Raw genomic sequence first — 16,955 nt, 5'->3', positions numbered from 1 at the left:
GTTATTACATTATTAACGAATTTTTATGCTAATAATATTTTTGTATAAAGTTCTAGGTCTGTGATTTCTTTATTGAAGCAAAAGTACTTTAATGAAAAATAGGGCGTAATTAATATGATCGTAACGGTAGCAGTAAATTTGGTAGAAAATAGGTATTTTTACCGTTTTATAGCGAGAAATATTGTCGGCGATATAATATTAATGATACGAGGCCCGACAACGTGAATTTCATTTTTATTGCTTACATTTATTGTTTTTTTTTAGGGATCCGTAATCTGCATAACATAAAAATCGCATAAAATGAATGATAAGGGATTCTTTTATATCTATTAACGTCAGTACAATCATAATTTTAAATCTAAATATTATTTTATAGAACGTATTGTTTAAAAAGGCTATTTGAATATTCAAATTACTGAATATATAAGCAAATAAAGTTTAATTTGTTAAAACATAATGTTTACATTTCGTTCGTTTGTTAACCTCTAAAGAAAATGTACATAAACGTTTCAAATTAACTCTTTCTTAAAAAACTACCAAAACAAAACGTATAAATCTACTCATAAATGTCTGTCATTCATCCTCATTCACTTTCACTTACCATCATGTCCCACTGGTCTAGTTTATTCACAATTCATGTCCATTTACTATTAAAATATTAATTTTACATCAGAATATCAATAATTATTTTTAAATTGGTGTTTCATTTAATTAACATAATTTAAAAAATTTATTACGCTATTTTAGAACAATATTATTCTTATGTCACACCTTAACACTGAAACGTCAAAGATTCACGACACCACTTAGCCAAAAGGTGGAATAATTACATCAAAAATACAATTTACAAGTCATTACAATACAAAAGCGCGGCTTTCTGTTCGTTGGGACAACATTTATTGACGATTCGTTGTAATAATGAGGGACGATTTATTCGCGATTTTTTATTGTTAATACACGTTCGCTGTCAATGTGAATTTTTAGAGGTTATTCGTTGTGTACGGCACGTCAGTTTAGTTTTAGTAAACATGGCAGCGTAAGGCAACAGATGAGGGCGCGGGCGGTCGAGCCTGCGCCGGGGCTCGTTCATCTCATCTCGATAGGAGCTCCGCGCGGTCGCGTTTGCGAATGCCGACAGTACAAACTCACCCTGAGGGCGCCACTGTCACCCAAAAGTTCTTTAACCGTCTCTGTCGATAAAACAGCACGTTCTGGGTACCATGAGAAAGAGACACCGAAGCTACGAGCGCATCGATTGGCTGTTCAAAGGGGGCGGGGAGCGAGCACGTGGCGTGTCTTTTGTTACCAGCTTGTAGGCTCTGTGCTTTTGTAAAGCTCGCGCTCTACGAAAGTTAAGCGTAGAGCCATTGTTTACAATGTTGCTCATTTTAACACCTGGTTTTTGTAATTGTTTTCTAGTTTCGTAATCCGCTAATTTTTAACACGGAAATATTTTTGTGATATAAAATGTAATAACGACTTTGTTTAATTAATGTAAAAAATAAGGATGCCATGTTATGGTCTCAATTGTAAATCAACTTTCAAGCAAACATTGACTTACTCGTATTATTATAAAACAAAAATATGCTCCTTGATTTTATTCTGCCATAATACTTAGCTTCAAAAAATAATGATAATTACATATCTCTCTTCTCCTTATACTTTCAAAATTATTTCTCTTACAAATTTTAGTTATAGTGTAACTTTCGTTTGAATAAGTCACGATTTAAAATTTTAAGTTCGCTACTTTAATATTAGTTTTATCTTGATAACATAAACTTGAACTATTGTTGGCATTCAATTTTTAATCAACTATTGTGAATAGAATTAATAGTAAAGTACTGACCTGTCTGTGTACTCGAATCGAAGAACGTACTCGTAGTCTCGACGGTCATGGTGCCGATGGTGCCGTCCAGTATCTGCGTGGAGGAGTCGCGGCGGCCCCGAGCGCGCATGCACGCGTCGTCGCTCTGAGAACTTTGACGTCTGAAGTTACGGCAACGTATCATTTCTTCGGTGGTCGATTGCCGGCGGAAGCCGCGAGCTATTAATATTTCCTCCGTAGTCGATTGCCTTCGGAATATCGTTCGTTCTGGAGGGCGAGCGCACGGGCTGGGGTCTCGGCTTGAGCACGAGCTGGACTCAGGGCTGCGTGCGCGGCCCATGCGGGCGCATGATGCCTGCCTCCGGAGGCGGCTACGACGGCGAGCCGCAGACGGACTCAGCTCACCACCCCCGGCCCGGTCGGGGCTGAGTTGATTGCGTTCTCTACGAGGGCGTGCCGCCGAATCTGGGCTCAAAGAATCTCTTCTCGCGCGTCCTTCGTCATCGGGGCCCAAAGAAGGACCTGAATCACGACGTCTGGTACCCGGCGGACCACTAGGATCATCGAAAGCGGTCGCCTGCCTCTGCAGACGGCCCAGTCTTCGTTCTGGACTTGCCGCCGCTCGAGAATCTCTACGAGCTCGTCCACATTGCGTTGTCGAATCTCTTCGACCCCCCATGTTAGGAGGCGATTTTCCGCTGGGCGTGGCCTGAGTCCCTTGATTTGTAGATGGCGTAATCTGAGAAGCTTGAGAGGTTTGCATAGCGCTGACGGCCGGTGTTGTCGGTGACGTCGGCGATGGTGTTACAGCGGACGTAATGATGGTCGGCATTGTCATCGGCTGGCATTCACCGTCCGAACGACTGGGTTCATGAACAGCGACTATAGTTACTGACGGTAGGTGCGTTGAGGGTCCAGGGTCAGAGGATGCGTCCACGAAGGATGGCGGCGCGGGGGTAGGAGGAGAGGCTCGTCGCTTTTTATGAGTTGCTATTATACGTGGCGGCGGTACCGCCACAGAGTCACGTCTATGGTGACGATGCCCATCTACTGAATCTCTGCGGTCCTTTTCATCGCCGGAGCTACGTCTCTTAAAGCGGCGATCTCTTGAAGGTACGATAGTTGTAGAGTCTTTCCGTTCCCATGATGGTGGAAAATCTGCACGAAAATCTTGTGGTGTAGCTTTAGAATCACGGCGTTTCGACGCCATGGATTTTATCCCAGAGTCCGCCGAAGAGTCTCTTCGGCGTCGAGGTGGAGGCTCATGTCGGGCCCATGGCAGAGATCGCGCTAAATCTGCGAGGGTTTCACGTCTAGACAGAGGTGCTCTCTGACGGCGCGGCTGGCTGCCGCCGCCGCCCCACTCGCGCAATATATCTGTGAGTTGAGCTAGCGAAGACCGGCGACGCCGGGGTCCACCTAGAAGACCAATTTTACTTTTATAACTTGAAAACATTTCTTGGTTTTCCAAAAATATCGCAGTGTATCTGACATGTACCTCGTGGTTGATCGGAGACATCTGGTTCTGGCGGTGACAGGCAGGAGACTTGAGCGGCGGAGTCCCTGCGGCTGCCCAGCCGTTGCCTCAGAGTGGATTCTTCTAGCGTAGAGCGCGTCAGTTCGTCCCAGCCGTTTCCTCCGGCCCACACCAGTCCCACTTGATGGGACAGAATCGGCAAGTTGCATACGAAACATATTGCGGTCATCGTCCTGGCAAATAAACAAAAGCAGATTTAAACATGACAGCGCAACATCATGAACTCAAGCCTGTCTCCTGGGTAACTGTTATTTGTTAAATATCTAATTAACAGTTGATATTAAGTAACTCACGCTTTATTGTTTCGAAAGTACGTGTAAGGATACATGTCTGTTGTCGACAGTCGGCTGCGAAGTGTTTCGTGTTCAAAGCGTAAAGCCGCATATCACGCCCTTGTTTTCGCATCACCGAACTGATAACTGAACTAGTGGCTCGATATTAAGTAATAACCGCTCCCATTCTCGTCTACTTAATATATCATATTACCAATAGACGACTGGCGCGTCGCGAATATCATTCTATAGGTACATTTCCAAGTATTGAATACTCATGAATCATATTACCAATTTAGGAAATCAATACTACGCCAAATATTTACTATGTTTTTAAATACCTAAATGGACTTTCAACTGTTTATTAAGCTTTTAATGCTTTTGTTTAATTTTGAACTACTGGTATTTTGTACAATTGTCATTGTTCGAATTCATTTGTAGACATAAATGGTATCAGATTATTTAATGTAACGTTGACATACGGATAAAGCATATCACTTTACACATGAGTGATTTCGAATCTTTCGTACGTCTAGAAATGATTCGGTTGTACACAAATCAATAAATTTGTTGAAATGGAAATCAAATAGGCTCATTCATAGAGAAATAATATGTTCAGTGATATCATCGTATCGATTTGACTTGAACTTAGGAAATATTTTTTACTAGTATAACAAGACATTTTCTCTTTCGAATTGAGATCAATTTTTACTCCTATTTCAACTGTCAACTGTTTCTAACAATAAATCAATATAAACAGTTGTGAATCGTTTAAAAAGTTACCTATACAAGTCATAAAGATTGTTAACTTTGACTGTTTTTAAATATACAGATAAAATATACAGATGTATTTACATACTAGTTATCAATAACTGTTTTAATGCTATTTAAATTCAGAACTTATTTGATTCTATTTTGCGATAATGTTGTTGAAACCATCTACTGAGTAACTGTCAGTGTTCTAAGTGCTACTTAAGTGCAATGATGTAACTATTCTTTGTGAACTTACCTTCCTCCTGTCCAAATAAAATGAAACAATAAATGTGTGTGATATAAACATGTTCTGTGTGTGTTTATTGACTGAATTGAATATGAGATGAAAATAAAATGCTAAGCCAGAAAAAGCAAAATTAATTCATCTTGCAGTAGCCATACTTCAAACTCATTTGCATAATAAAAATAGGAATTCTGCAAACAAAAGTTCTGTTCGTCGCCAACTTTTGCCAGACTGTATTGTTGAAAATCTAGCGACTGTCGATAGATGGCGTGAATATAACTTCGTTACAAACAAGTGACATTTTTTCACTTTGTATATAGAGTTTTCAAATATGCTTAGCCTGAATAAAAAGCTTGCAGAAGTAAATAAAAAATAATGGGGTTTACGGTGGTATAATGTGAAAATAAAATTGTAAGCATGCTTGGATATTGTTGGGACCTGTAATGACGCAGCCGAGGTGAAGGGGATTGAGGCATGACGAAAGCCGGGGCATTGGGGGCGGGGCGCTAACTCGGGAATATGCCGACACAGAATATCACATCAAACATTTTCAACATCTGAAACAATCAGTAAATTAATACAATTAGTAAAAATAAAGCAAACTACATAGATATTTAAAAGTTATATAAAAATAGTTTAGTGTACAGTTAACATTGTGTATAGTTTTTGTGAATTTTTTCACGTTTTTGTGAAGTGTAATACTAGGTTTATCGTTAAAATTTAATAAGTATAGGCAGGAGTAATCTTCGATAAAAAACATATAGATATTAAAAATCTCAGCTAAGAGTGCCATCTCTGTTAAAATTCTAATCCTAACTTTAATTATTGTGACGCTAGATGGCAGTATCACCACCCTACAAAGCTGTCGAAGCTTTTAGTGTTTAGTCAGAGATATCTACGGCGTTGGATAGATGGCGTTGTGGCTTAATGAAAGCCTTGCTTGGTTAAATATTATTTAACTTTGTATTACTTTTATTTATTAGCATTCATCCATTTCCACTTGTGTGCCCAAACATCTGTTAAAAAAAAAGATAATTATTGTTGATCATCAAATGCTTCTTTACTTATGTTTACAACCACCATTTTAATTTTACTTTTGCGTTAATTTGTAATTAGAATTGTTTAGAATTACAGTTTAATGTTGATTTTTATTTATTTAATTGGTTTTGAATGAAGTTTTTACTTTTCAATTTATGCTTATCGATTCAAAGTAATTAAAATTTCATTTACATAGTAAACAAACTCTGTATTTTTCCATTTAATTTATTACTGGTGAATACAAAACAACCAAATAAAAACCTTAAAGAGACAACAGACCGTAATATTTATGTTATTTCCATTGCCATAAATTGTTTTATTTTAAAAAAGGGCAACGAACAAACGGGGAATGTTGTTCAATTTAGATTGGGTTTTGATTGATGGGGACGAGCAAAGTTTGAAATGAATTTTAGTCATAAAGCTCGTGGTGCAATAAATACAAACTTCAAATGTGTTACTACCTTCCATAGTTAGTTAGCCTGTAAGCTTTCCAAATGAAAAACTTAATTTTGTAAAGGTACTTTTGAAAAAATAAATATATAAATCTAAATCGTGAATCCATTTAGTAAGTAAACTGTTTTAATATCTTTAAAGCAAATTCAACGTTCAAACTGTTATTGCATTTATTACAGGGTTCGTCGAACAATACAAAATGTCAATGCATCCGTACGTCCTACGTACCCGTGAGAGTACAGAGACATATTGTTTTCTCTGTTTTATCAATGAAGAATGAGAGAGACGACATGCATTTTGGCAGTGTAAACATAACGGTAAGAATAGCGAAAACCAAAACTCCGATAACAATCTGCAATATTTTACATAAAAAAAATCTGGCATCGGAATACCATCGTTAACTTAAAATTGAATTTGGCATCATATATCCCGAGTAATCTGCTCCCAGTATCAGAATAGAATACAGCCTTAACAAGCGAATTTCATTCTCGAATCATATCGGGTTACTCGGCGTCGATGCAACAATCCATTGTTATCCTGACTGCAATTTTGGTTACAAATTACAGGGTGTTGCATCTTTTGTTACTCTGTTTAAACTAATTTTATGATATGGAGATATTTTGTCTATCTAATATTACAAATGCAAAAGTTTAGATGGATGGATGTTTGTTAGTTTGTAGCTTAAACGGTTGAACGGATCTCGATGAAATTTGGCATAGACGCAAGGAAGTCTGGAAGAACAAATAGGCAACTCACTTTTGTTTTTTTAGTTCCACGCAGACAGAGTTGCGGAAAGCTAGTGATTTTTTAACGACCTGTAACTTTTTCAGACTAGAAAAATCGACTGGTTAACCAAATTACATAAGTCATTATTCCTACTACAGCTTTGCTTACAGACGTAAGACTGTTCTGTTAAAACTAACAGTGTATAGCAGGCTTTAGATGAATTATTTATATTTACCGTTACAGTCTAAATTGGATATTACAGGTTGCATTTTGTGAAATATCAATCACGACGTAAATACAGTTTTACGGTAATTGCATTTGACTAAAACGTGCAAATACTTCAGTGGGATTTAACCGAAACATGAACAAAGACTATAGTCTCGTCTCGCTCGTTTTTCTTGAAAATAAAAGAGATAGCAACATGTTTTTACAGACTTTTCTGTGATGAAGTCACAGTTCCACTCTCTATAATTCAATTTTGTTGAAACAATACGCGATATTGAGTTTGTATGAAAGGGGACGTTGCTTTCATGCATTAAAAGGAATACGAGTAAATAAATTTGAGTGAAATTTTTCCCTTTAACTGTTCTATTCGCAGAGTGCAATTCCATTAGCTTCGTTTTAAATTTTTTGTTTGTATTCTCGAGTCCAGTATTTTAGAATGAACAACGCACATCTTTTGTCTTTATAAATGAATTTTATGAACGTTTGGTTATTCTACGTACTGTTTACATACGAATTTAATTTGGAAAACAAATGGAAGTAACGTTATAAAAGCAGCTTTTTCGTAGAAACTTCGTATTTTATTATTCCTCTGTGATAAAAGAAGTCACTAATGTTATTTTGTGACGTTTTTAGTGACAGTTTCTTTCGACTTTTAACAGAGAAGTCTAAAAGGTGAAATCACAAAGTTAAAAGAAGAATGAAATCTCATATTCACATACTGTGCATTACATTAAAATATTCAAATCTCCTTGATACGTTATTGAGTAAAATATATATAAATGTCTTGCTCTAGAATATGAAGAGTTCTCTATTTTATGTATCAAGATTGATACAAAGGAGGAAAACTTGTATAATAATTACTTTGAAGAGGCTTTCCCCTTTGAAGAACTGAAAGCTGATTACAGTTTTGTAGTTTCATTTGTGCGCTCACTTACAAGTTAAAATTCATGATATGCTCGCTTTTAAAGCCCTCTTGTGTACTTGCATTGAGAAGACAAGAATACAAAGAAAAGGGAATACAAATTGGAATACATATTGTTTGAAAATCACAGATGGATACTACTTATGGTTATAACAGCAAAATTATCTTTTACTATATAAGTTATAGTTAATGTAGAACACAGATGATAATAATAATAATACTCGAACATATCCTAAAGGATGGTACGACTGACATTTGTCGGGCATGTCGTCGGCCCGGTGAGTCTATTAGACATATCGTTTCCGGTTGTTCTCGCCTTGCGGACGGTGCATACTTTGCATAGACATAACCAAGTGGCCAAGATTATCCATCAGCAACTTGCCCTTAAATATGCTCTTGTGGAATAATGTGAGGTACCATATTACCAATATCAGCCTACACGAGTTCTGGAAAATAGCCGTATCACGATCTACTGGGACCGATCTATTATTACGGACAGGACTATTATTGCCAATAGACCTGATATAGTAATAATAGATCGGTCTGAGAGTTGTGTAATGTCAGTCGATCTCACTATCCCACATGACGAGAATCTCGTGAAAGCCGAAAATGAAAAACTATTAAAATATTTGGATTTGGCTCACGAGATTACCGCCATGTGGCGTATGAAATCGACTACCATTATTCCGATAGTCGTTTCGGTACACGGGCTGATAGCGAAGAGCTTCGACCAACACCTCAAGAAGCTCTCGCTAGACAGTTGGATTAAGGGCCCGATTCAAAAGGCGATTATTTTAGAAACCGCACGACTAGTGAGGAGCTTCCTGTCTCTGCAGCCCTGACCACTGGTTGCTTGAGTCATCGGATTCTGCAGCCGGTGGTAATCTATTTTTTATGTAATATGTTTTATTTTATTTTTATATTCTTGTAAAATGTATTATATAGAGAGTAAGAAATAAAGGTATATGGAGAATAATACTCGTACTATATAGATGTAGAAGGCCTTTGTTTGAGTCAAAGTGGATTAAATGACTGAATATAAGTTGTCAGTTTGTATGTGTGTTGATGACGAAAAATCCAGAGAAATGTGTTTTGTACTTATACAAATACAACATATACATAGCTTATTAAGGTCTTTTTAATTAATTTGCCAGTCTCACCTAGTAATAAAATACTTACATTTTTAAAGAAAAATATTTTCTAATCTCCGTTTCTTTTGAGTAGATCGTGTAAGAACATCTGAAACAATAAATTTAAATAAATTTCAGTCACACCCACTAAGTAGTAGTTAGTATAAGACAACGAAAAATTAAAATACCCTTAAATTTTTACATTGGTTTACATTTATCTTTGGATTATTCAATGTACTTAAAATGTTTCTGTAGATAATAATTCTATCTGTATTAAGAATAAAAGCGGGCTATTTGGTTGATTAATTGCAGTCATCTCGAGGGGGACACGGAAATTTTCGGGAATCGTTTGCGATGTTGTTCTCTTCAAGCATTTATTGCGAGAAGTAATTACATGTACACCTGGTTTTGTCTGATTTAACCTACATGATATTAGGAATATCAAGTGCCTTTTTTAATTTCAACAATATAAAGCGACTTTATCCGAAAAAAAATCGGACTAAAATCCCGAGCTACACCAGGCAACCAACACTTATTGCCGTACACACAGTCGTTTATTCGTCCCGTAAGCAATGCCTTTTTGTAGATTCTTATACGAAATATACACTCAAGTTCTTCCTTAGCGACTATTAATCTTTCAAACATTAGACTTAACTCCGCGAGTTTCTTATATGAAAATTAAATTTGAGTAAATAACAAGTTACAAGTTACATTTTCGACATTTTCAGCGAAATAGGAAAAATGTTTGCAGAAAAAATTTAACGACTATTTCCCTGACTGTTGTAGGAAATTGAAAAGCCCAAGCCAATCGTTACACTTGCTACCGGTGTCACAACGCTCACGTCAACGCTATTTGACAGCTAAAGATTTGTTGACTAGCGAATTAACAATATACCTACAGTAAAAAAAAAGAAAAACGGGTGAAGACATTTCGTTTACGAAGCAAAAAAAAAACTAAGTTAAAAACCTACTAGTAATCATCTATTATAATGAGGAAAGATTTACATTTTTGTATTACTTGTATGTACTGAAATACTCAAAAACTACTGGGCCTATTTTAAAAATTATTTCACTATTGCTACTGCGGTTAGTCTGTACGTAAACTTAAGTTGTTCTCATAGTTTCTTTTTGTTTTTTGTCATAACTCCCTGTTCTCATGTGGTGCCAGTTTTTTGTTTACGATCATGATTGTAATAATTGCATTTTAACCTGCACATATCGACGAAGAAATTCAAAGATATGTATGTATGAAGTCAACCAACCCACAGTGGAGCAGCGTGGTTGACTATGACTTAGTCACCTCTTACTTCTGGTAGACTCCGAACCCCTTAGTGGGGACATACAGTGAGGAGGTGATCATTATATTTTATATTTTACTGTTTATTAGTGTTATAGAGTTCTCTTCAATATTTAAATAACGTACTATTCCAATTCATTGAAATAAAACACAGAAACCATATTTTTCAATCAACCGCGTTGACACTAAAACCGCAGTGTAAATATATTTTCAATACAAAGACCGAAAAACTCAATTTACAGACTGAATTGTTGTTGCGTATTGGAGGCCTCGAAACAATTTGCACGGAGTTGCAATTGTTTTCTGAAACAATGTATTGAGAGAAAACTATAAAACGCGTAATTATTTTTTTTTTAAAAAGAATCATCTTTTATATTTGTTACTATGTAGAGCAATCTTTGTAACTCTTTGATAAGTAGTAATTTGGTCGAAAGATGTTGTTTAGTTGTTCATGTTTCTCAAATAGTAGCATCGAAAATTGTTATTCAAGATTTACTAATATAAAACAAAGATATTTAAATTCGAGCTTAAATCAGTTAAAAGATGTTCATTAGTTCGCATTGAAACCATGTCATAGTTTATAAAAACTCTTACACATATGTGAATATAACGGGCAATACACAAAAAAAGAGAGTACATAATGTACTAACCATAATGATAGAAATATCAACATATGAATTCGAATTTATTAGAAAAAAGTTATTGAAAAAATTGACAAATGCACGATGAGAATTGTCCACAAAGAGTATGCAAGAGAGATGATGTTAATTTAATAAAATAACAGATAACTTAAATATTAAATAGTATAGAAATTTTATTATTAAAACCGTATACAGTTGTAGTATTTCTAATTAGATAAAACAAGTCATCTGTCACTCAATTCTCAATTTAATTAACTTTAATCAACAATACAAGACGTAATTAATATCAAGTTAATCCTAATTATTCTAAGATAAACGTGACTTGAGATCATCTTAGACAAGCTTAGTAAATGGAATTTGGAATCAAATATGCTACGCGCGAAGTATACATGGCTATAAAATTTAATTTAATTTTACAAGTCTTACGGCTTAATATTGAAACGAATTTTAAATCGCTTAATATTTACTTTCTAACAGATGTCAAAATATTAAAATGGAATCAGCAGTTTTCAACTGTTGAAAATCTACCAATCCATTATTGTAGATGGATTGGACTCGATTAGCTGGTCTTTAATTGTTTTTTTGTTTTCTTAATAAAATTAAAGAGTTTATTTAAAAATCTAATCTCAGCTACTTCAGATAAAATATATATTCGTTTTTGACTATGACATTAGTTGGCATTGTTTATGTTTTTATGTTTTTGGCATTTAGCAACGTGCCTGGGACTACAATTATGTACAAACTTAGATCTTAAAACGTCATATTTACGGTATTCTTCTATGTTTGATTGCCGTCCATCATGGCATACCCTTGGGAAGCGAGTAAGTCATACTTTAATTAATTAGTACGCAAAAAGCTTTATTCCCAAGGTACTTGTAAGCTTTCATATAAATTAAATATAATCCTAAGGATTCGTTCGTTCGGAGATAGATCATCAAAATTTATACGCAAAAAAAATTATCTCACCACAAAAATTATCATTTCTATGGTACTTGATGAATAGTTGAAGGCGATTTTATTGTTAAAGTTAAGTAACTTAACAGAAGCACGATCATGAAAACTTAGTTAGTTCGTATTTAATACGTAAAGTTAAGACCATTATGTTCGTTTTAACGAGTTTTGACTAACATTTATCTAATTCAATGGAAACAAAATGGACTTCCCTTTAATAGTCGTTTAGTGTATGAAATCCGGTTCCAAAATACCAAAAAAAAAGTAAGTTGATCAAGTGTTTAATGTACTAATACAAGATATAAATTTTGTTCTCAATACTAATGTTATGAAGAGGAAAATGATCCTTTTTTAAATAACTCAATTACTGGGCCGTTTTCAAAAATACTTTTACCATTAAAAAACTGCGATATCAATAAGTACTAGTAGTAGGCTTTATTTTTCATTATTTTGAAAAGCCATCTTTTTGATGATAGCCCTTGAACAGAATATTTTATTTATATACAGTATATATAATGTTTTATTTATATATGTATGTATTTTATGTAATTCTACACAAAAAAAAACCAGCGCACCCGCGGACAAACCAATTATATGGTTTTTGCGGGGCCATATTTGTGCATATTTTTAATTTGTGTCATGTAATTATTTTCAATAAATAAAATAATCATAATAGTGTGATATATGACAGACTGGTTTTTATTACTTTCAATAGGCCAGAGTACGAACATTCTGATAAAATAAGTCACAAAAAAAGAAATTCTAACTTTACACACAATTATGTTGTGGATAAGGATGATATATGAGATACATAAGATATCGGAAACTCGTGGATAGTAAGTCTCTTCTATTTATAATGTTGCCGAAATACGTAATAAGGTCGCACGTGTTCATTATCGAGCGAACTAAATTTACCCAACGACTGTCAGGCTGACACACCACTGTCAGGCTTGCCGCCGATTTCTGTTTAACTATCTAAAATCGATTTAATTTATACACCAAAAACTGTAATTTTATTTTACACTTCATTTTATACTAATCCTATATTTTATTTTCTACTAGCTTCCGCCCGCGACTCCGTCCACGTGGTATTAATCAAAACAAAAGGAAGTAGTCTATGTGTTCTTCCAGACTATGCTCTACAGCTATGCCAAATTTCATCGAGATTTGTACAGCCTTGTAAGCTACAAACTCTAATAAACATCCATCCATCCATCCAAACTTTTACATTTATAATATTAGTAAGATTTCATTTTACCAGTTTTAAATTTGATAATGTCCATAATTATAATATTGTACCTGTAATCTTACTAATATTTATTTAAATTTTAACTCTTAGCTTGTGTATCAATAAAATTTGTAAAAGCAAAAAGTAAAATGTATAAGATAAAAAATGTAATGTTGCAATGAATTAAATAAAGAATATTAAAGGATATGGCTTCCATTGTAGGCCAATTGTATACTCTAGTAAAAAAACCACCAAAAACGCAAAATGATTTTTAACGTATTACCAATATTGTAAAACAACAGTTGTCCAGTGTATTGTTTTATGAAGAAAAGTAGAAAAGTATTAGTTTCTAGGCCATAATTATTTGTAAAAGCAATATAATGTTTTAGTGTGTACCGTATTCCATTAGCAAGGCGTGTCCCACCACGCCCCAACGCCGGCTAGCAATATCATTCTGTCATAATCTCAATATTCATAAAATATAAGCAAAAGCAAAACTGTCAGGATAAAGGTAGACATCATTTATCAAATGAAATATTCGAATGCGTAGTGTTCTCTGAACCCGAATGTGTCGTGCCTAAGTAACGTAATTTATGGCTAAAAAGGTTACCAGTGTTAGTAACAGATACATTTTGTAATACAATTTGATATATACTTTTCTCTTATCTTGATAAATACCTAAATAATAAGTTACATTATACAAAAAAGCAAATGAAAGTAGTGAAATGCAAACTTTCTTGCAAAGCGGTAAATCCAGGGCTGTGCTAGGATCATCACCAGCTTCCTATACATACGTCCCTACTGAGGGGCTCGGAGGCTACCCTAGGTTAGGGTTACTAGTCCAGTGCTGGTTGACTTCACATATATCTTTAAATTTCCTTGCCGACATGTGCAGGTTGTCACGATGTTTTCTTTCCCTAAGAACGCGGGGTAAATTATGTACAAATGAAATTAGAAAAATCGTAAATCACATTGGTACATGGATTCAAACCCAGGACCTGTAGATGACAAGTCAAGTACTTACTTACATAACCAAATTCTTGACCAGACGAATACTAATATAGTTAAACTTAATTCTTATAAATTTAAAAAAATCTGATACAGTGGCTGTTAAAACTAAATTATGAACAAACAGAAAACCTCTTAGTAATACCAAAATAAAACAAGCATAAAAACTCTTTCACTCACCACACACACCCACACACCTACTTACACACACACGCACATATGTGTACATATATACCACATGCGTACATATATACGCACTCACACTCACATACCCAAACACATGTATTTGATCACATATGTACCTAGACTAAGAGAAGGCACTGCCTCCTGTAATACAGGTCCCCACCTAGCTCAGGAGGCAGAGCCCATCGATTATGTTAAACTGATCTTATCAATAAAGTGTTTTTTATTTATTTATTTTTTACTTAAACTCCTGAGCCACCGACACTCAGTAGGATCAACCATCCACATTATAGTCGTCTATCTTGATCTGTTATTAGTTATTTGTATTCTAATTCACAAATAAAAAGTAACCTACCCAATAAAAATTTACCGAAGAAAATTAATTGCCGCCCACAGTCAAGTGGCCACTGAGTCTTTTAGTATAATTTGTATTACAAAATCTACACCAATGAACTTTATAAATGTTTAATCTTATATGTTTAAATTAATCACAAGGCAAAGGATATCATATGCAAAAATTTACATTCGTAGCAACGTTTAAAGTAGTGTCACAAACATTGGATGTTTGAATAGAGTGAGTAATTACGTTCCCAGAAACATATGCGGCTGGTAACGGTATCGCGAAGGAAGCTAATTGAATTTGTAATGCGAAACGAGTAGAGTGGCGCTCCGGAGGGCTTAGCCTTCAACGCTTTGAGTTGTTCTCTAATTGCAACATACAAGTACATCATCATCATCTCCTTATCCTACTCCCGTAGGGTCGGCGCAACAGGTTTTTGTCCTCCACATAACTCTATCATACGTCATCTCAGTCATCACTCCCTTTTTGATCATGTCACCTTTTACACAATCCATCCATCTCTTTCTAGGTCTACCTCTACCGATGTACCCTTCCACACTCATAACTAACGTTCTCCTTGTAACATGCGATTCATCCCTCCTCATAACATGCCCATACCATGCTAACCTTTTACTCCTAACCTTCTCTATTATGGGGGCTACTCTCAAACTTCCTCTAATATACTCATTTCGTATCTTATCCATTCGTGTTACCCCACACATCCATCTTAACATTCGCATTTCTGTCACATGTAGTCTTCTTTCATCCGTCCCTTTTACTGCCCAACATTCAGATCCATACATCATGACAGGTCTTACGACGGCCTTGTAAATTTTCCCCTTTAATTTAAGTGGAATTTGAGGGTCGCATATTACTCCTGTGACCTGTCGCCATTTCATCCATCCCGCTTTTATTCTATTTGTCACGTCACGGTCAATGTAGCCGTCGCTTTGGATTAATGAGCCGAGGTACCGGAAGTCGGAGCAAACTGGGAGATGAGCGCCATCTAAGGCAATCGGGATAAAACTTGATAAGCCCCCAAAGTCACAGAATAACTGCTCTGTTTTTGCTCTACTTATCTTTAGTCCGGCTGTCTCCAGTTTATCCCGCCATCTCTCCAGTCTGCTCTGGACCTCAAGCGCATCTTCCCCAACAAGAACAATGTCGTCGGCGAACAGCATACACCAGGGTGCTTCCTCCTGGATCTCCACGGTTAACGCGTCGATAACCAGGAGGAACAGATAAGGGCTTAAAGCCGATCCCTGGTGCAGGCCCACAGCCACACTGAACTTGTCGGTTACGCCGGCTTCGGACCTGACGTGAGTGTTCGCTCTTTCATACATAGCACTCACGAGTCGCACATACAAGTACGATACCAGTTATATTTATAACAATTTACGTGAATTATATCTTTATTTTCGTACGATTCGTATCACATTGAAATGTTCAATTAACTTATTAAAACTTTCGTGAGACATTATACTATGTTATTTATAACACGGCTAAAACGTGAGTTTTCAGTTTCAGATCAGTTTCAAACCCTTAGGGGGTCCTTCTTCAGGGTGAGTGGATGCCGGCTTTATTCGCTATCGCGTCGCGACGGTCACTGTCAGTGACCACTCACCCTGAAGAAGGACCCCCTACGGGTTTGAAACTGGTCGGTGCCTACACCGAAAGATCCTACGTGAGTTTTAGCCGTGTTATAAATAATATGAAATGTTCAAGTATAGATTACCGTTTATTTATCAATCAATGATACTTTATAGTAGTAAAAACTACTAATGATGCCTAATGATCTCTATCGGTAAAGAACCACGAAAAACAAAAGAGCTAACGTGAAGTCGAATTTTAAACTTGGAATTGATATAGAAAATAATATCTTTTGTTTCATAGTTGACAAAATTTTAATGCTTGAATGCTGGTATTGATAAAATATTCCATTTTAACACATGAATACAGAATTAATTTCGCATCAGTAGGGTCGGGCGTGTCCGATCCAGGAAACCTATTGAAATCTGTTAACAATTTACGCACCCTCATGCGCACGGAATCGATGTGACAATGCCCTTCTAATAACGTATCGTCTCCATGCTTCAGTGCAGATACCTAGACTACATTACAAAGCATTTAGAATAATATAAATTCAGCGGACATTCAAACTATAACATACTAATTATCTAGA

At 35.7% G+C, this 16,955-nt stretch overlaps 2 protein-coding genes across 2 annotated transcripts in view; both read right to left on the bottom strand.

Annotated features, from left to right (window-relative positions):
- Positions 1 to 5,147, bottom strand: part of LOC106104348 — a 43,854-nt gene extending 38,707 nt beyond the window's left edge. Inside the window, exons 1-4 of the mRNA XM_013284380.1 lie at positions 5,070 to 5,147; positions 3,324 to 3,535; positions 2,599 to 3,244; positions 1,814 to 2,499 (exon numbers count right to left, since the gene is read on the bottom strand). Of these exons, the coding sequence (XP_013139834.1) occupies positions 1,814 to 2,499; positions 2,599 to 3,244; positions 3,324 to 3,535; positions 5,070 to 5,107 (1,582 nt within the window). The 5' untranslated portion in view covers positions 5,108 to 5,147. The remainder of the gene's footprint in view (positions 1 to 1,813; positions 2,500 to 2,598; positions 3,245 to 3,323; positions 3,536 to 5,069) is intronic.
- Positions 5,138 to 16,116, bottom strand: LOC106104347. Its single transcript, XM_013284379.1, has 2 exons — positions 15,592 to 16,116; positions 5,138 to 5,188 (listed from the first exon to the last, which is right to left on the bottom strand). The coding sequence occupies exons 1-2, from the start codon at positions 16,114 to 16,116 to the stop codon at positions 5,138 to 5,140; spliced, it is 576 nt and encodes a 191-aa protein (XP_013139833.1).
- Between the last annotated feature and the right edge of the window lie 839 nt (positions 16,117 to 16,955).

Source organism: Papilio polytes, unplaced genomic scaffold (genome assembly GCF_000836215.1).
Source record: "Papilio polytes unplaced genomic scaffold, Ppol_1.0 DF823688.1, whole genome shotgun sequence".
Classification (NCBI taxonomy): Eukaryota; Metazoa; Arthropoda; class Insecta; order Lepidoptera; family Papilionidae; genus Papilio; species Papilio polytes.
The sequence above is the reverse complement of the archived record's forward strand: the minus strand, read 5'-3'. Positions and strand labels throughout refer to the sequence as shown.